At 39.7% G+C, this 19,445-nt stretch overlaps 3 protein-coding genes across 4 annotated transcripts; 1 reads left to right on the forward strand and 2 right to left on the reverse strand.

Annotated features, from left to right (window-relative positions):
- The first annotated feature begins 6 nt into the window (after positions 1 to 6).
- Positions 7 to 7,117, forward strand: LOC110856320 (integrator complex subunit 6). 2 transcript variants are annotated; one of them, XM_022104804.2, is made up of 14 exons: positions 7 to 166; positions 750 to 1,535; positions 2,043 to 2,120; positions 2,903 to 3,142; positions 3,235 to 3,466; positions 3,559 to 3,627; positions 3,764 to 4,089; positions 4,166 to 4,247; positions 4,360 to 4,539; positions 4,610 to 4,873; positions 5,041 to 5,084; positions 5,161 to 5,212; positions 5,313 to 6,371; positions 6,460 to 7,117. In XM_022104804.2, exons 2-14 carry the CDS (start codon positions 1,419 to 1,421, stop codon positions 6,633 to 6,635), a joined length of 2,919 nt encoding a protein of 972 aa, XP_021960496.1. In that variant the 5' UTR covers positions 7 to 166; positions 750 to 1,418; the 3' UTR covers positions 6,636 to 7,117. The 2 variants fall into 2 exon arrangements, with proteins under 2 accessions (XP_021960496.1, XP_021960495.1); XM_022104803.2 differs by having other exon boundaries at positions 7 to 162.
- Positions 7,118 to 7,186: 69 nt separating this feature from the next.
- On the reverse strand, positions 7,187 to 11,460 carry LOC110856321. The gene is made up of 5 exons (XM_022104805.2): positions 11,011 to 11,460; positions 9,690 to 10,047; positions 8,523 to 9,004; positions 7,895 to 8,086; positions 7,187 to 7,808 (listed from the first exon to the last, which is right to left on the reverse strand). Exons 1-5 carry the CDS (start codon positions 11,256 to 11,258, stop codon positions 7,724 to 7,726), a joined length of 1,365 nt encoding a protein of 454 aa, XP_021960497.1. The 5' UTR covers positions 11,259 to 11,460; the 3' UTR covers positions 7,187 to 7,723.
- Positions 11,461 to 12,765: 1,305 nt separating this feature from the next.
- LOC110856223 (glutamate receptor ionotropic, kainate 2) lies at positions 12,766 to 18,577 on the reverse strand. Its single transcript, XM_022104695.2, has 20 exons — positions 18,188 to 18,577; positions 17,587 to 17,980; positions 16,951 to 17,179; positions 16,654 to 16,881; positions 16,129 to 16,293; positions 15,861 to 16,064; positions 15,570 to 15,773; positions 15,474 to 15,492; positions 15,350 to 15,407; positions 15,150 to 15,281; positions 14,931 to 15,061; positions 14,796 to 14,868; positions 14,686 to 14,725; positions 14,543 to 14,591; positions 14,447 to 14,459; positions 14,311 to 14,371; positions 14,145 to 14,236; positions 13,951 to 14,059; positions 13,671 to 13,881; positions 12,766 to 13,247 (listed from the first exon to the last, which is right to left on the reverse strand). The coding sequence occupies exons 1-20, from the start codon at positions 18,261 to 18,263 to the stop codon at positions 12,937 to 12,939; spliced, it is 2,799 nt and encodes a 932-aa protein (XP_021960387.1). The 5' UTR covers positions 18,264 to 18,577; the 3' UTR covers positions 12,766 to 12,936.
- Positions 18,578 to 19,445: the final 868 nt, after the last annotated feature.

Below are 19,445 nucleotides of genomic sequence, written 5' to 3' on the forward strand. Positions count from 1 at the left end.
CTCTTCTGCGAGTCAGACAGTGAGGTTCTCGGCCAAAAGGGCTCCGGACGCCGTATTCGCCATCCACTTAATTTCATATAGCCGAGCATACCCTCCTCCTGCTGCATCACATAAATTTATTCAACACAGAAACGTATCCACCACCACCACCATCGACGTAACGTAAGTAAGTTGAAGGGTGGAGAAAAAAACTAGATTTTTTAGAAGCATTCACACCTTTTGTGGTCGTTCGTCTCATTTTGCCCCACTCACTCGTCCAGCTGAGAAACAGCTGGTACAGGGTAAAAGTAGGGGTCCCTATTTATTTTCACAATTTGACATGTTATCTTCCCGGGGGGTGGGGTCAAGGGTATTGGGGGGTAAATTAATTTACGCCTAATTTATTCGAGAGGGTGGGGCAAGTTGAGACGATTTTTTTTGACACCCTCTATTTTTTCCCCATAAAAAGCACCTTCTCTTGAGCCAATTTCTCACGGCGAACGACAACACGGTTTTGGCCGTGTGCAAGAAAACGTTCCAATTTTCGTGTGGGGAGGGAGACTAGGTGAAGAAAAGGAGAAAAGTAACTTGACCTCTCGGGTTGGGTCGAGAGTTTGGTTTTTGCGACCAAAAATTTTCCCAGTTTTGCCCACACATTGTATTTTTTTGAAGCGAGATGATATTTTTTGGAAGCTTTTTCTCCTCATAATTTTGGACAAACCCTTATAAAATAAATTGCTATATGTGTTCCTTTTGGTTTTATATTGTAGAGTTTTTTGTGGCAATGCAGCAGCAGCAGCAGCATCACGTCACGTCCACTATATTCAACGACGACTCGAAAAACTGAACTCTTCCAAAAGCCCCAACTGCTTCTTCCTCTCGCCATCTACAGCAATAAGACCCCCCCTTCAGCCAAGAACCAACCAAAATAAAGCAGGAACTCTAGCTTTGAAAATTCCCGTAGTAGTGGATTTGCCTTTGTTTCCTTCGCTTCTTGTCGGGAAAAAGGCATTCTGTTGTGTAGGTTGCTGCTGCATGAGAAAAATTCATCTTTTCAGTGCCAGCCAGGCCAGCCACCATCCCCACGTTACGTAAAGGCAAATGCGTAATACATAATAGTACCACTACCACTACCAAACCAACAACAAGACCAACTTGAACAACGCATGGCAATAATTTCGTATCAACTTTTTTTTACCGATCAGATTTGCATACTGAATTAGAAAATCGCGTTTTCGCACTAAAAGAAACGACCGGAGAAAGGTTTCTGGCCTCAAAAAGACATAGAAGAGTAGGAGGGAAGGAGTCATTCAAATGCAATATTTACATGGGCCCTTCTTCGACCTATTTTTTAAGTTGCAGCTCGCATTGCATAATAATCACACTGCGGGAGAAGACATTGTAAAAGATTTGCAGAAGAAGAAGAATTAGGTGGAAGGATGACAATTATCGTGTTTCTCATAGACACTTCGGCGTCTATGAACCAGAGGGTTTTCCTCGGGGGAAGGCCGACCCTGCTGGACGTGGCGAAAAGTGCGGTGGAGACTTTTGTAAAGGTGAGTTCAGCATTTGTTAACAGGGGCCGCGGAAGCTGGGGGGACATGACATTGAGGGATAGAATATAGCATGGACAGATAGTGGGGACATTGTCCCTCTGCGTCCCCACGGTTCCGCGGCCACTGTTTATTAACGATTAACTAACTAAACGGGCGAATTGGATCATCATGAAACATAAGCCATCCATTCACGCTTGTTTTTTTCGTCTTTTCATTCTGTGGGCAGAGTGCATGAATCCGCTTCAATCCTGTCTCATGCATTTTATTTGGTGAACTGATTGCATAAAATTTGCAATCAAGATTACTTAGACAATGATTAGACAATGATTTAATTCACTTATGCAAACAAATGTAGAGCAGCCTTTTAATTTTTTATGGTTTGATACATACCTGGTAAAATCTTGATTTTCATGAGATTGAATTTTTCCATGTATTGACTTTGACTTGTGTCCTTATTTTTTTAGTATGTACTTTCTTCCAGTTCTTATTTTATTTAATTTCATGCAGGTTCGACAGAGAAGTATAGATAGCAGACAAGACCGGTACATGTTACTAACATTTGAAGAGCCTCCTACAAATATTAAGGTTAGTCATTTGCATAACGTCATTGGGGAGCCTGATACAATTTCAGACATTTTTTCATTATTAAGGGGTGAAAGCCCTTTATAAGATCGTTATGTCCGTCCGTCCGTTGGTCCGATAACTTTTGAACGAAAAGACATAGAGACTTGAAATTTTGAACGTAAACTCCTAACGTCAAGGGACAGGACGAGTTCGAAGATGGACACTGTGACATCGTCACCTGTGACGATGACGTCGTCACAGTGACGAAAAGTGACGAAAAAGTGTCACGTGTCAATTTTGGCATGTGACACATCATTTTTAACTATTTTTCAACGAGGAATTTGAAAATTCATGTCATTTTGTGCTTGGACGTCACCTGTGACGATGACATCGTCACAGTGACGAAAAGTGACGAAAAAGTGTCACTTGTCAGTTTTGACATGTGACACGTCATTTTTAACTATTTTTCAATGTCAAATTCAATGGTGACCTCCATTTTGACCTCAGAGGTCATGTAAAGGTCATAGGACATATCTATTTCAATTTCAACTGAAATTTAACCCCGAATTCAATGGTGACCTCCATTTTGACCTCAGAGGTCATATAAAGGTCACATAAGGGTTATCAACTGTTAAATTTGACACAAATAAGACACAAAAGTCGAAAACACGTCAGAAGTGTCAATCTTAACAAATTTTCGAACAATTTGATATTCACATTGACGTATGACACTCCTTTCACCCCTTGGTTACATGCGTTGTAACGGTTTATTTTACTTTCACTTCCTTATTCACTTTCTGCAGGCTGGATGGAAAGAAAATTTAGCCACGTTCATGTCAGAACTAAAAAATTTACAGTCCAATGGTCTCACTACGCTCGGAAATGCTCTACGACATACTTTTGATGTGTTGAATGTCAATCGAATGCAACATGGGATAGATACTTATGGTCAAGGAAAATGCCCTTTTTATCTGGAACCCTCAATTATTGTTTGTATTACTGATGGGGGACAGCTTTCTTCAAATTCTGGTGTTCAAGAAGAGGTGATTTACTGCCTGCCTGTATTTTCAAAAATAGCACGTTATAAATGGATGAATCCTTATTTGGCCAATTTTCTGCATAAATTCAATTTCAGCTAAAAATGCATGGCTCAAGTCCAGGATCAGAATTGACAAGGGAGCCTTTTCGTTGGGATCAAAGACTGTTTAGTTTAGTGCTCAGGATGACTGGGCAGCCTTCAGGGGACAGGGAAATTGGTCTTGTGCCTTCCGACAACTCTGCCATTGACGCCATGTGTGAAGTCACAGGGGGTAGATCCTATGCTATCACGACACATCGAATGCTCCATCAGTGTATTGATTCTCTAGGTGAGATTTTATTATTAGCTGTCTAGACAGCTATGATCCATGTCAGCAAAAAAGTGTATTCTTATATTCAAATGTGATGTGTTTTTTTGCAGTACAAAAAGTGCAAGCTGGTGTAGTTATTCAGTTTGAAAAATATGGTTCCGACCCTCCCTCAATCGAAGGTATTTTGACACTTTTCTAGCCATAAACGCATAATATTTACGTGTCATACCTTAATCATCACGGGGATTCCCCATTATACTATTGCGTAGGAATTTTGTTTTTTTAATTCCTAATTATGGTTCGCATTCCGTTTAGGGATGAAAACGGACGACGAGTTCTTAGTGATTGACGAGAAGAACGGCAATAAAATTTCTTGGCACAGTTCGAGAAGGATGATTTATGTTCCGAGATCAAACCAAAAGGGGTTTGCTGGAGGATTTTGGCCAATTCCGGAATCATACTGGCCTGATCAGTCATTACCAACCTTGCCTTCCAGAACTGCTCACCCTTGTGTTAAATTTATTTGTCAACCTGCAGAACCACTTGTTGTTGAAAATTTTCCATTCGACAAGTACGAGTTGGAGCCTAGTCCTCTTACTCAATTTATCATCGGAAGGAAGCAACCAACTGTTTGTTGGCAGGTAGGGTTTACCGTTTAAGGATAAAACGGGAAGAAATTGTCCTCGTCATTTTCACAAGAAACTTACTATTTTACAGGTTTACATACAAAACAGTTCTAGAAACAGCCCCATAGGTTTCCCATTTGGTTACCTAAAAGCCTCTACGAATTTAACAACCGGTAATTACTTGAACAATCGTTAAGAATCAGTTTTAGGAGTAAATTACGGTTTTATGAAATAACATAAATACGAGTCTTTATTAATACAATTTGTTTTTTCCTCTATTTTCAGTTAATTTATTCGTAATGCCTTACAATTACCCAGTACTACTTCCTCTAGTTGACGAGTTATTTCGAGTTCAGAAACTGAAGCCAAATGGAGAATGGCGAGCTCAATTCGCCATGTATGTATCTAGTATGCCGCCTTATTATGCTGGTCCCTTAAAGCGAGCTTTACTCCGAATGGGTGCAGGTAAAAGAAGTTGAACTTCTACCTGTCGACACCACTTTATTAACAAAATTGGTCATTTTTTTCTACACAGGAAATATTGCGCAGAGTATTCCTGAAGAGAACTACTTGTCGTATTCGGTTTTAAATTACCTGAAGAAGCTGAAAGCCCAAGCTAAAACAGAGTATGATCGCACCTGTAATGAAGTCGCTATAAAAGTTAAGGCCTCCGAGACTAAACGGGTAGTCACATCTTTCAAAAATCCTTTTGATATTCCTCGTCATCAGCTCTTAGATCAAGTAGCACGCCTTCGCACCTTGTTCCTTCGTCCAAGTCAAACGTCGGCTCTACAGCACGGTAAGCACGCGATACTTTCACTCAGCGTCAACCGCCGCAACCACCTTTGGTCTACGTCTATGTTCGTCTGGATGATTTTATTTTTATACATTCTTCATTTGCAGTATTCATTTTTTAGTGTTTGTACTTAATTTTGTCTTCCTTTTGTCGTTATGTCTTTTATACAGAATCCTTGCATAATCAACCAGTAGGACAGATGGGAAATTATCAAGTAAGCTATTTATTTAAATTTTGTATATATGTCGTATGTTTTGAAAATGCATGAGGATCGCAAAATGTTTTTCCAGGAATATTTGAAACGAATGCCTAATCCATTGCGAGAATTGGAATCTGCTCCAGGTGATGATTTTGATTTTATCAATGAATCCATGAATTTTCAGAAATTAAGAATTTATAAGCAAAACCTTAACATTGTCTCTTTTTTTTACTCTGTTCTCAGTTCGACAACACATGTTTGGAAATCCTTTCAAAATTGATAAGCGCATGATCATTGATGAGGCCGACATTGACCTTTTGGGACAAGGGAAGCCAACTAAGAAAGAAAATACCCCAACACCAGCACCAATTATTCCGATGCCGCCATCTCCCATTCCAAGAGGACAAAAAAGGAAGGCTGGTCCATTACCGAAAGACTTTCGATTCAGGCCTTACAAGAGCCGTCGTACAAATCATCATCATCGGACTATAGAGGATCAAGACACTGACACGGATAGTTCTCTCAGCTCTGCTCCATCCAGTCCTATGAGTCCACTTACATTGACACCCCCTGCATCTCCTCACATGTCCCCGTTAGACTTTGCCGATGACAAGGAAAATTCCATCGGCATGAATTCCCTAGATACTTACTCGTCATCTGATAACTCAGGTTTCGGCACTGATAATTTAATAATAGACGAGTCTCCCCAAAACAATGAGGACGAGGACGACGACAGTACAGAAACCATCCCGATTTCCTCTTTCGGTTCCATGTTCAACAACATTAATGACATGAATGATGTTGATAACAATAACGATAGAGATGATGAAAATGAATCTACGCCAGATGATCATCAATATCCCTATGAAATGAATGGATCGAGTAAAAATGATAATGACTCGTTCATCAAGACGAGTTCCTCTCATAAAAATAATAATATTAAGAGTAGTAGTAACAATAATAACAATAATAATAATACTACCAGCACCAGCAACAAGATCACTCTGTTACCTAATAGCAATGAAAACGGGGTAAGTATGACCATGCCCACTCCAACCAAACCTGCTGTCCCCATACCAAACCACATCAATCACGTCCCCCCCATCACCACCAGTAATCATGTAGGGAACAGTAATAAACCTAAGAAAGTCAAAGTCACTACGATTGTCAATTCAAAAACAAAATCAACACCAGCAACAGAGCTTCGAAATTCGACAAATGAGTTGGATGACGATACCACTTTCAAGAAGAATCTTGACCTCAGGATACGACTCCATACAGAAATAAGGCGCCCAGTCCTACGTAAGTGGCTCATAATTTTACAAACAAGAAATAAATGACGTAACAAATTAATTTGTAAATGAACATGCAAATTTATTCGGGTTTCCAGGTCTGGATCACTTTTTATCCCAATTGTCAAACGTCTCAGGATCCTACGTGACCAAACAGCATTTCATAAAATGTCTAGCTAGGGAAGCACTTCGATTTAAAAGGAAAAAGTTGGCAAAAGCATTAGATCAGCAGGCTGAAATTCTTGTGCCCTTCTGCAGGCCTTCTGCTTCCTGATATTTCGACTTCATACCAATCAATGGTGGTGCTTTTTAATGTAATAATTATTATTTATAACCTTACATAATCCAGATTGCATTCAAACCACGTTTGACCGAGGTACAAACGCTAAAACTACTCTTTTTTATTTTTATTTTTTCGTACCACGTTCCGGAGATATTTTAATATTCTTCCGACTACGTAGTAGGATTTATATCTCTTGTATTACTAAGAGTTGAATTATTATATTATGTCTTATTCATTCAGTGTAGAGAGTCCTTTTCACTGCCGTTCATTCATTCAGTGTAGTTCATTTGCTTATTATGTTTATCGCACTATTCCCATTTAATGTTTAGTTCAATCCAATGCCATTCTTTCTTGTTATTAATACTAAATTACCAGTAAAAACTACAACTTGACTGTATTTTCTACCTTGTAATGAAGAAAAGAAAAAGAAATCCAGAAATGTGATATGAAGAAGTCACACAAAGAAAAAAAAACTAGTATCGTGTCGTTTAATTGAATTTTTAAAATGCAACTTTTCCAAAAATGATGAACTCAAACTGAAATTAACAAAGAATTTATTTTTTTATTGTCCGTTCCATCTCGACGAATTACAAAAATTCACACAAGCAATAATATGTAATTCAAATCAGTATATATTTACATATAGTGTATGTAAGTATAGGTTGGGAGCCTGTTGCAGGTACACCATAAGTAAATCACACTCAATCAATCTCGTTCATATATTTAGTTGTATATCGTAACAATTAGAGGAGATTAATTAATACTTAATTTTCGTAATTTCATTACAATTTACTAATACTAGAACACGATATATATTTGTAGCTACGATTGACATTTACTACGTCGTCGTCGTCGTCGTCGTCGTATAAGTTCTGATGATTATCGCTCTTCTTCTTTGAGATTCAATCTCTCATTATTACATTTTTTTGGAACAGATTAGACCTTTTTTTACATACATATTAATACTGTTTCATCAATATTATATATTTAGCGAATTGTGGACTTTAGCTGTAATTTTTTTCAAACAGTGGTCTTCTTACTGCTTTGATTAGATACATACAATTCGGGTGGTGCTTCTTTTAGGCTAGCAAATCCATCGGGCTTTTTGTCAGCCGTGCAAGTTTCTCACGGACTTCATCAATCTCCCGGCGAACTTTCTCCAAGCTGTGTGAATTTGAGTGATAATTTATTAATGCCTAATTAGTTGAGTAACATATTTAAGAATTATCGTTTGTCATTGATTTTGCTACCTGTACACTGTCTCCAACTGTTTCAAAATGTTTGCTTTCACTTTAGCCAACTCGCTTGGTGAAATCGTCTGATCTCGATGAGCGCCTGTGTACTTAACCGCGTCCCAAATGATTTTATCACCCACCTGCGTCATCTTATGCTCCAAGTCGTTCAGCCCGTCCAAATCGTTGGATGTTCCAGATGGCACAAATCTATTTATTGAATAGAAAAAAAACACAATATGGAATGGAAATGGCAGATCTTTTTTTATCAGCTTTTTCCCCCTGGTAAAATTAAATGGCGTGTGCATGTATTTAGTCCGGCTTCGTGTTGTTATGTTTGTGCATAAAAGTTATCCAATTTCCATTTGAGATGAGTTATACACTAGCCAAAATCAATACTTGAGACGACGAAGTACCTGAATGCGTATCAGTGGCCGCGGGGGAAGCTGTGGGGACATTAACATTGTAGGATGGGGGAGGAAGGGGTTTATATAAGATGGGGAGATGATGGGGACATTGTCCCGCGACCACTGATACATAAATAATAACTTTTAGCCTCGAAAATGATTAAATTCTTGTAAGGTTTGCGTGCTAATGAATTTCATACGAATGTATTTATTTATATCCCTTATTTTTCTTCACTTACGCCGTTTCTCGCTTCCTTTTGACGTTCGTCATCATTGCAAAGTTCTTGTAGAATTCTTCCAAAACCCATTTTCTGTCGTCTTCTTTGTTCAGCGTTTCATTTTCCTTACGTTCCAAGTCCTTCTTACCGGAATCTTTTCCTTTTGCGGAGGTGGTGCTGGGCACTGCAAGCAATTTCGCATTTGGCATTTGGGGTGCTTTCACCGGTTTATTATTCGGGTTGGACGAAGCCGTGGTGGATGGGGGGCTTTTAGTCTGTGGTGGTACTGCTGAATCTGCATAAATCGGTTGGCCCTGGTATTCATCCTGCTTGGCTCGTTTATCAATTCCCAAATAGTTGGACCAGTCGACAGATTTCTTGGTCTTTTCTGGTACCAAGTTGCCCCCGGGGAGCTTGGCGTTGTCGTCATCGGAGAAAACTCTGCCCAGATTGGCAAAAACGGCAGGGTCCGTCTCCTTCTTCACTCGGAAGGTTGCTGGTTTCTGTGTGTTTTTAGGAAATATTATATGTCCAATTATTATTTGCATATATTGTTTTTTTCCTTTAGTGGATAATAATGACCTCGTTATAGACAAAACATGCGCTTGATTAGCTACGTACGTCAAGTCAACTTGAAACAATGAAAAAAATATCTGCGCAATAAAATGACGTGAATATGTAGGCGTATGTATCAAGTAGGAAGGAATGAATGTAGATGAAATTGAGATGTGATGATGATGCTAGTTGTAACCAGGCGCCGCGGAAGGTGTGGGGACATGTGGGGGCATTAAAATTGTGTAGAATAGGGGAGGGAGGGGTTTGTATAAGATGGGGAGATGATGGGGACATCGAATAACCGTAGGGACATTGCCCATCTGTACCCACACGCTTCCGCGGCCACTGCTGTAATTAACCTTTGACTGAAGCTTGCAGATATTACATTTTTATGCAATGGCCGCGGAAGCCGTGGGGACATTAACATTATAGGATAGGGGTGAAATGGGATATATTCATATAACGTACATGGTCACATCGAAAAACTGTGGGGATATTGTCCCCCTCTGTCCCCACGCTTCCGAGGCCACTGTTCTACGTAATTAACCCTTGACTCAAGTTTGCAGATATTACATTTTTGTATCCAATATATTGTCAACAAGCTCAAGAAAATCCTAAGTATGGCGTCCTTACCGAGAGACTCTTGACGCCCCCGCTGCGCTTGTTGTTGGTTCCGAGAAATTCCAATTTGTCAGCTCCTGGGATCAGCGAGTTGTCGAAACTCATCGGCTGCTCATAATTGACGAGCGATCTTTTACCTGTCTCACGTTTCCCGACGCCATTGTACAGGTGTCTCGGTCGGGTTTGTCCTTCGCTGTTGCTGTTGAGCTCATACCCGTCCAACATGAGGAGGAGGGTTTGGATCTCCTCATCCGTCAAGTTGCTCGTGTCAAGGTTGTTGTGCCCGTAGTGGTGCGGCTCCTGTTGTTCCGGATAATTGTTCGGAACGAGTTCTCTGAAGTGTGACATGGGCTTTGGACGCCCAAACTTTCTGCAAGGGAAAGTTGAAGTTCATTATGTATGCAAAGAAGAAGAATTAAGTACGCTATAAGGAATCAGTGCCCGCGGAAGGGGTGGGGACATGGGGGGATGACATTAACATTGTAGGGTAGAGGAGGGAGGGGTATAACAGAGGGGCAGATGGGGACATCAAATAACATGGGCATGGGGACATGGTCCCTTTGTGTCCCCTCAATATTCCGCGGCCACCTTTCTTTTCGCAGTATCATCACAATTGACATGGAGCATGTACAAGCAGTGGCCGCGGAAGCCGTGGGGACATGTGGGGACATTAACATTGTAGGGGAGGGAGGGGCTTATATAACATGGGGACATCGAGCAACCCTGGGGACATTGTCCCTCCGCGTCCCTTCAGGCTTCCGCGGCCACTGCGAGAAACCTTATTAACTGGGTGCTTGGGAAAACAATACACACAAAGTTTTAATATACTGCTTGTTACCCTGCTACCACATCCCACACGTTTCCTAATTTTAGCCTTGCTTTCTCTCCCTGTGCTTTCACTCTCATTTCTCATCTTTTGAGTAACCTGTTAAGCAGCTCGTTATTTGGTAAATATTCCATGAGTGCAAACTCGAGTTGGGATTTCGTTTATGGATTTTAACAAGAAAATTCCTGCTCCTCTTTGAAGAAGAAGAATATTAACAGAGTGAAAGCGATAGGAGCATTGTTCTAGCAAACTTCCCTTCTTAAAACCTTACGTGTGTGCAGTGGCCGCGGAAGTTGGGGGACATAGGGGGACATTATCATTGTGGGGGGAGATTTATTAAGTAGGGTAGATACGGTTTTGCTCTGGGGGGACCATGTCCCCCTGCTTCCGCCGCCATTGCGTGCGTTTGATGGACTTGCCCGAAATTGCTTTCTCCTCTCAACCAGCTAACTTTTCCTTTTGAACAATTCAGTAAAAAGAAGAAGTCAAAAGAAAATTATGACTTACCCAACGGCGGAATTCTCATCTTCTACATCCCCATACGGCTGCAGATTCAGGGCTTTCTTCATATAAGCGACAGGAACTCGGCCAATGTAGCGCTTTGATCTGATCAAGTCATGATTCTTCCCCTTCAAAACGTCCCGTTTTTCTCGTACTTCCGTCCCAAATTCGTTCAAGTAGCTTTCCAAGGCTGGAAAAGCGAGGGTTGTTTCAGCAACAACGAGGAGGAACAAAATGTTCCTGATTAGGGCCATTTTGCAAATATTTTGCAAATATCTATCTATGTAGAGCACACTTTCGACTTCCTCCTCTCAGGATGACTAAGAGCTGACTGGCTGAATATCAAATTTTTTAATAGCGTGTCAGGCTAAACCCTCCGCTGCCGTGTGTATGAACTATCTGTACGACTGGTGAAGCAGTTTTATCCCACTTTCCCTCATCTCTCCGCTCAGTCAGTGAAAGAAGATGGAAAGAAGAATAATGTAATGTAGTTCCATTGTGAATTCGGCGCATGCATGGAATGTTCCATGACGGATCAATATCTCTCTCTCCCAAAAGGGACTGGGCAGAAAGGATGTGATCGATTTGAGGGGGGATAGGGGTCAAGGTATCCATTTTAGGGACATATCTAGGTCACACGAGGGGGGTAGGGGTCAAAATTCCCCGAAAATCGATCACATGCTTTCTGTCCAGTCCCCCATTCTCTCATTTCCAAGCCCGTGTTCTTCCTTGGAGAGGAATTTGCTTGGCTTGCGGGCTGTTTATAGAATTTTGCAAAACACGGAGCGATTTATGAAGAACGTTCATAGAAAACAAACTACTTCACTCCTCACGTATGTACTTGAGCCGTATTAGATTGAGCTTTCTCCATGGAAGGAAGAAAGCTCCTCAAGTGGTAGGTAGCTATGTAAGACGAGTCAAGTATTAGATATTTGGTGAAAGTTGGATGGAAGTCATATTAATGATCGTGGGCTGTAAGATCCTTTTTGAATCTTGTTTGCTTGAAGCACCATCCAAATGGCGTATCGAATAAAAAACATTTCCGAGTAGGGTTAATACGAAATTTATTATTTTTTTGTGGAATGCGTCATTCATTACTATTGTACTTTTACTTATTTACTCAATTCAAAAATCTTTAGAAATGTTGTTCCATCAATGTATGAATTGTGTATGGAACGCCTATGAATTGGGTAATATTGGGATAATGAATATTTTACAACGTATGGCACGTTATTCTGTTTCGGTGTAAATTTAGAGCTGTGTTACACAAATTGTTATTGTACTTTTACTAAATTGTGAAATTCTTTAGAAATGTAAATTTAGAAATGCTACATTTACAATGGAACGTCTATGTATTGCAATATTATGATGATGAATATTTTATACTGTTAGAAATCCAGTATTAAAATGATACCAAGCGGTATTGATAAAGAAATACCCTATAGTAATAAGTAGCTCTGTATTAAAGTTTTACCCATACCTGAAGCAAATTTTTATGATCCGGTATCATTTTAATACCAAGCGGTAGTCTAATCCCGAGAAATCATTACATATGTACCTGCGAGATTTCTAACAATGTACTAAATATGCATGTATGTATGGCCAGGGGCCGCAGAAGCCGTGGGGACATTAACATTGTAGGATAGGGGAGAGAATGAACATGGACAGATGATGAGGACATTGTCCCTCGGTCCCCACGCTTCCGCGGCCACTGTGTATGACACTTGATCTTATTAATTCCAATGCAGTTTTAGACGTGTGTTAAGTACAAGTAAATATAATTCCATATTTTATTTTACTTTATTATAATTTTTAACTTATTGAAAGTTGGGTGATTATAGTCTCAGGAAAGGTTTTTAATATTGTTCATTATTCAAAGACAAAATTCCAGTGGGTGTACGAGATCCCTGGATACTCGCACATGCAATCAACTCACTGTTGGAGTGCCTGAAGCCCGTTCACATTCTGATGATAATGCTGGTGTGGATAAGTGTGGTAGTCATGATAAGTGATGGGCTGGGCTGGTTTCGAGTGACCAGTTTGACATCGACCACAATGTTGAGTTAGTGCCGGTCGACGCCGAGGGCCTCGACATCTGCAGGCAAATCTTGCCTCGTCCGCCATTGCGGAACAAAGTCCGACATGATCTGAGGACGCGTTTATTCTCGCATTCCAACAAAATTCACATATCGCGACTGCTATTGCAATTACCAGTCCGACCACTAAGACTACAAAAATTCCTCCTGAAAATATGCAAATTTTTGAGGTAGAAATTGTTTAATCAAAGGTTTTAACGTAGGACTCGATGACTTATCACCAAAATCGTCAAAATTAAGCACATTTTTAATCATTTTTCGGCTCTGGGAATTTATTTTAAAATTCTGGACGACAAATTTGTAGTCATAAGTTGATTAATATTAATGGAATAGCGGTGAGTTTTTTAACCCATTTTCGACCAGTCCCAATTTTTCTGTAGGCTTCTTAAGCTTGAGATCTCCTTCAAAAAGTGTCAAAATCTGGAGTGTATATTTTTTTTTAAATTGGCAACGACCTGCTCTACAAATTCGTCGTTCAGAATTTTAAAATAAATTTCCAGAGCAGAGAAATGATTAAAAATGTGCTGATTTTAAAACGATTTTTGCGATGAGTCATCGATGTAATTTTACCAATATTGTCCACCCCCAACGCGGATGCTTTCGTATCTTGTTTTTTGTAGTCCACATTGCAGTAATAATCTTGGTCAGGATCTGAAGTAATGTAGGAACCCCACCATTTATTCCGTTCCTGTTGAATAACCCCCAACTCTTGCATTTCCAGGATTGCCAGCCCAATCTTGTCACGCCAAGGGCTTCCAATCGGCAAAGCGATTCCGTAATCCTAATGTGCAAATGATGCAAAATAGTAATTATGCACCTCAAACAAATTGAATGATTTGTTCTTATTTACTTTTGAATCAATTTGTCCCCCAATCTGCGTCAAGTTACAGTTTTCCCTCGTAACATATTCAATTGTAGTGGACTCCATGAAAAATGCGTAATTTCCTTTCAGCACACGACTAGAATAAATTGAAATATTTAAGACGCGTATAATTCCATAGGTTAAAATTTGGCAACCAAAAATATTCATGTCATAATTCCCACCTGATCCCTTCTCTGTAGGATGAAGAGAACGCTGACGGCTTTTTGTTCGCCATAACGAGCCACATTTTCCGATAAGTTTCTATTTTTGAGTCCTATTAAAAAATGAGACTCGACTTATCACTCTAAGATAAGTAATATATTACAAGTTACATGTAAGTATACTCACTCGGAAAAACGTCATAGTTGACCCCGACTCCAGGCTTCCGTACGCAATTTCTGACTGTTCACTGTGCACAATATTCATTATTAATCTGACATCAATGCTATTATTGCAATATTCTGCATAAATATTGAATACTTACGCTAAATCTTCGGCTTTTGACAAAAAAGAATAAAAGTACGTTAGAACTGGAATATTGTCAGTTTATTATTCTACATATTATGCATATTTTAGGTACCAGATTCAATAGGTGTGGTCATTCTTTCCACGGTTAGAAATGCAGCAAGCTAACGAAAGAACATGTAAGAAATAGCCAATAAAGCTCAAATGATTTAAAAAATTTTAAATTTCAAAAAATTTTAAAAAATATCCTGAACATACGTTTGCCGTGTATGAGGAAACAATTATAATGCTGAAAAACCTGCAGTAAAAATTACCATAATTAGTTACCAGAATTAATTAATTGTTTGATAATACTGATATTTATTTACCACCAAAGCCCTCCAATTAATCTGGTCGAAGCAGTTTTCGGATTGAGATCTGATCCTTGTTGCATGAGAGTTCCTTTTAACAAAAATATACAGTTTCTTACCAATTGTCTCATTTTTTACCACCCATTTACTCACCGATCGGATACCAGAAGCTATTTTTCAGGCTGAATTGGTTCCGAACCACGCCCACCGTGGCTCCACGACCATAACTCATTGCCGCCGTGGTGGGCGACCATTCGTGCGGAGAGAAACGGGCAACAACGAACCTTTAATTTAGAACAAGTTGAAAAATTGTAACTTATCTACATAAGAATTATTTTAGTTATTTCAAATATGTAAATGAGCAGTACATACATGGTTATGCTGACGAGCACATAGGAAACCACGACGCTCAGCCAGATCTCCAGCGCCAAAGGGTTCAGAAAAGAGAAAATTTGCGGTTTCATTCTTTGCGGCTTCTTGAAGAGGATTGAAATTCCCAAATTCCTGGAAATTATATTGACCGTATTTATATCTGGATTAGTTGGTTAATTTTGATGGGAATGTATTCTTACATAAATGGTTTCGTAAAATCAATTACGCTTTCACGAGCATGGTTGATAGTAATAGCACCTACAAATTTGGATAGTTATTTCATGATTAAAGGTAATAAATTAAGCAATATTTTGACTAAAATACCAATCGCCAGGTCTGCAGACTGAAAAAAAAATGCATAAATTATTAAAGACACGTGCTCCTTACAAATTTTGGTGCACATTAAGACATTTAATTCACCTTTTCAATCAATTGTTTCATGACTCCATTCCACTCGCCGGTTTCTTCATTATAAACGCCATACTTCCCATCCTGCACTACCTCGAGGACATATTTAAAGTGTACTTTCTCCGCGATTTTCTTTAAAAGCTCGATGGAAAATCCGGTAAATCGGTCGTTCCCCGTCCAGTTTCCGCCTTGTTTTAGTTGAACGTAAGGTTTTTCCTGGAATAAGTAATTAAGGTTAATTATCAATAATTATTGAGACAAAAATCATAAATATCATGTAAATATTTATTATTTGTAAAATACCAGGACACAAGTGACCAAAAGTGTGGCATTTGTCAGTCCCAAATCCCAGAATGCTTTTGGCTTTGTGATATTCAAAAGTCTATCCGGCGTCCACATTCCGACTCGTTTCCATCCATTTGGAACGAGACGAGTGATGTCAATTTTTAGCGAGGATCGATCCCCCTCCTTAAACGCAACGTTTCCTGAGATTCCTTTAAAGTCGACCTAAATTGAAGATAAGTATGTATGATATCTGCGGGTAAACGGTAAACATTAATTTGTTTATTACTGAGGTGATGTAATTCAGCAGTGATAATCCATCCGTCCAAGGAGCAACTCGATCAATTTTAAGATCACAAGATAAGTTTGCAGGTTGAATTGTGTGAGATGCGTCAGAACTTGATAAGCCCAAACCCAGTGCCATGACGGAATCGAACGCGAACGCTGTCTCAGTCTGGAATGATGTAATATAATTGAATTAAAATTGTAGTAGATAACTAACAACGAAGGTTTCCCAGCGTATGCTCCCAAATTTTGACCAATTTAGTGTCAATCGATCGAAAATATAATTAATATGAAATTTGCGAAGGAATGTGCAGGTTTGGCAGAAATATGTATTTCCATCCGAAGAGGGGAAAACGCATCCAAACTTAGACAAATTTTACACTTTCCAAATTTACTGCGCGTTTTCTCTCCTCTTCGGATGCAAATATCTTTTCAAAATTTCATATTAATTAAATTTGTAATCGATTGACACTGGTTTGGTCAAAACCGGAGAGCATAGTAGGAAAAGCAATCCGAAATAAATACGAACATGAATTGCAGGCGTTTTCTTGTCGAAGATTCCTCTGTTGAGTTCTTCATCTCCAAAATTCTTTAATTCTAACCACTTCTCGTTTTGAAATCGCCCATTTTGATCAACAATTTGGAACGAGGTAAGATTGACTTGAGCACTCGTAAAGTCAGACATGTTCACCGTACTGAGATCGAGGTTGGTTAAAATGTAGTGATATTTGTAGCTGGTCATTTGCAATTCTAAAATCTGTAACCAAACGTAACATTTTAGTAGCGAATAAACAATCAGGCATGTTTTGCATTATTTCAATTTTACTGCTTTTAAGAGGTCTGGCAAGCTGTCCAACTTGCAATCAATGATGAGATGCCGTATTTCCCTGCCTTTCACCTCCTTCAACACGTTCACGTAACGCTCAGGGGACACCTTTCGCACAATGATGTACTCCACGGGGGACGGTTCTCTCAACAATGCTTGCGTCCTCATCAGTCCCCTCTCGTCCTCGTATAAAATCGCGACGCTTTGGAGTCCCAGGTACTTTGTTAGTCTATACAATTATCGTTATTAGCGGTTTTATTAACGTAGGACTGGATGACTCATCACCAAAATCGTAATCAGCATATTTTAAATCGTTTCTGGGCTCTGGGAATTTATTTGAAAATTCTGGACGACAAATTTGTAGAGAAAGTCGTTGCCAACTTTTTAAAAATATACACCAGATTTTGGCAGTTTTTGAAGGAGGACATCCCAATATGTAAGTTTAAGGAAAAATCGGAACTCATCCAAACTGGCTTAAAAACTCACCCCCATTTTATTAATAAAATTTGTGAATACAAATTAGCCGTCCGGAATTTAAAAAAATTCCAGCGCGGAGAAATGACTGAAAATGTGCTAATTTAAACAATTTTAGTGATAAGTCCTGCGTTAAATGCTAATTTAGATATTTTCACTCACTCTCGCAGAAGTTGTCCCCACACTTGAAGCGTTGGTGCGAGCCTCACCGCAAATTGGTCTCGACCTTTGCCACTCTTTTGTGCCGGTTTGTAGTGGGCGAATGAGGGGGTGGAGAAGAAGAGGGGGATATCCATCGTGGCACTCGTCCAAAACAGTTTCCACTCGAGGGACGGGTCGTAATTTGAAGCTCCTCCCAAAATCGCGACCACACCCGTGCCCAGAAGTTTGCAGAGCTCTTTTGACGCTCGGAATGAGTCCCCTGTCTTGACGTACATCGTCTTCCCCACCAGAGTTGTGTTTGGTAGGAGGACTTTGTCCCGATTTAAGACCTTGAGGGCCCACTTATACCCAAAATCGATCGTTCCACCTCTTTGTTCTTCGGGGAGGACGATGCCTGAAAATTAGCGGGTATTAGCATGATTCAGACGCAAAATTAGCAGTGGTCGCGACAGAGGGGCAATGTCCCCACGGTTATTCGAAGTCCCCATCATCTCCCCATCTTATATTAACCCCTCCCTTCCCTATCCTACAAGGTTAATGTCCCCACATGTCCCCACACCTTCCGCGGCCACTCTTCATTACTTTAAACACTTTTACTTACCAACATTCAACAGTTGCGGAAGTGAAAGCGCACATTGCGCTAGAGCAAAAAGTGTCACCAGTGATGCGAGGATCATTGCAATAGTTTTCTTTTAATAGGAACAGCCTTTTGGCACGTATGTAAATTTTGTAATGAAAGACTTAAAACAAACTGTACAAGGAACAATCGGAAATTTTGTGTAGTTTGGATTTGTTCCAAATGTTCAGAATTTTAACGAATTCTTCGTAACTGAATAAGTTATTTGGCTTCTTCATAATAACGCTTGATAATAGGAAGATAATTGACTATAATTTCAGAAATAATGGCTTGTAAACGTATTTATGTTATATTTGTTGACATGAAAATAACCTTGTAGCACGAACGGGTCAGAGAAAGAGGGAGAGAGATCAATAATTATGGTTCATCATCCCAGCAGGCGCATCTTTGTTCCAGATTGCGCAATGCAAGTTTTATGCAGTGCTCTTCCAGCCAGCCAGCCATCCATCCGAGAAAATGAGCAAGTTTTTAAGGCCAAATTCAATTCAGAGAAAGTGCCAGAGAAAGTCAGTCAGTCCTTATTATTCGGATGGATCAATGGATGTGGAAGCTGCAGACGTGTTGGTGCATATATATTTGCTCTGATATTCGATTCGCAACGGTATAACAGATAATGAACCGTCCGACTCAAGCGAGTATAAAAAAGTGGCGTCATGCAGTAAAATACTGAATGAAAAATACGTGATTGATGACCTTTGACCTCGTTTTCACGGTCATGGGTTTGGTCGGAGGGCGATAATATTGACGGCGTTGATTTCGTGGTAAAATTTCCTTTAAAATGACACCCCATATGAAAATTTAGGATGTAAAATGCCGCTACATGAAAATTATGCGATTTATGATCTTTGACCTCGTCCTCACGGTCATGGGTTTGGTCTGAGGTCGAAAATATTGACGGCGTTGATTTCGTGGTAAAATTTCCTTAAAAGCGACATCCCATATGAAAGTTAAGGTAAAATTTAATTGTGGACCAGACCCCCTGGGGTGGTCCAATTGACCCTTTATCGAACTCGGCCGAGCCTAAAAATTTAAAGGACAAGGGCGAAAGCCCGGTTTGACTATGTCTGGAAATATCGCTTACAGACAGACGGACAGACAAAACGATCACAATAAGTGGCTGATGCTTCTAAATAATATACACGATGCATAGCCTGACATCCTACATATCTACGTATATATCGAAAAAGATGCAGATCTCGCCGTTTTTCAGGAAGACATGACA

The sequence above is a fragment of the Folsomia candida genome, unplaced genomic scaffold (assembly GCF_002217175.1).
Source record: "Folsomia candida strain VU population unplaced genomic scaffold, ASM221717v1 Fcan01_Sc015, whole genome shotgun sequence".
NCBI classification, from domain to species: Eukaryota; Metazoa; Arthropoda; class Collembola; order Entomobryomorpha; family Isotomidae; genus Folsomia; species Folsomia candida.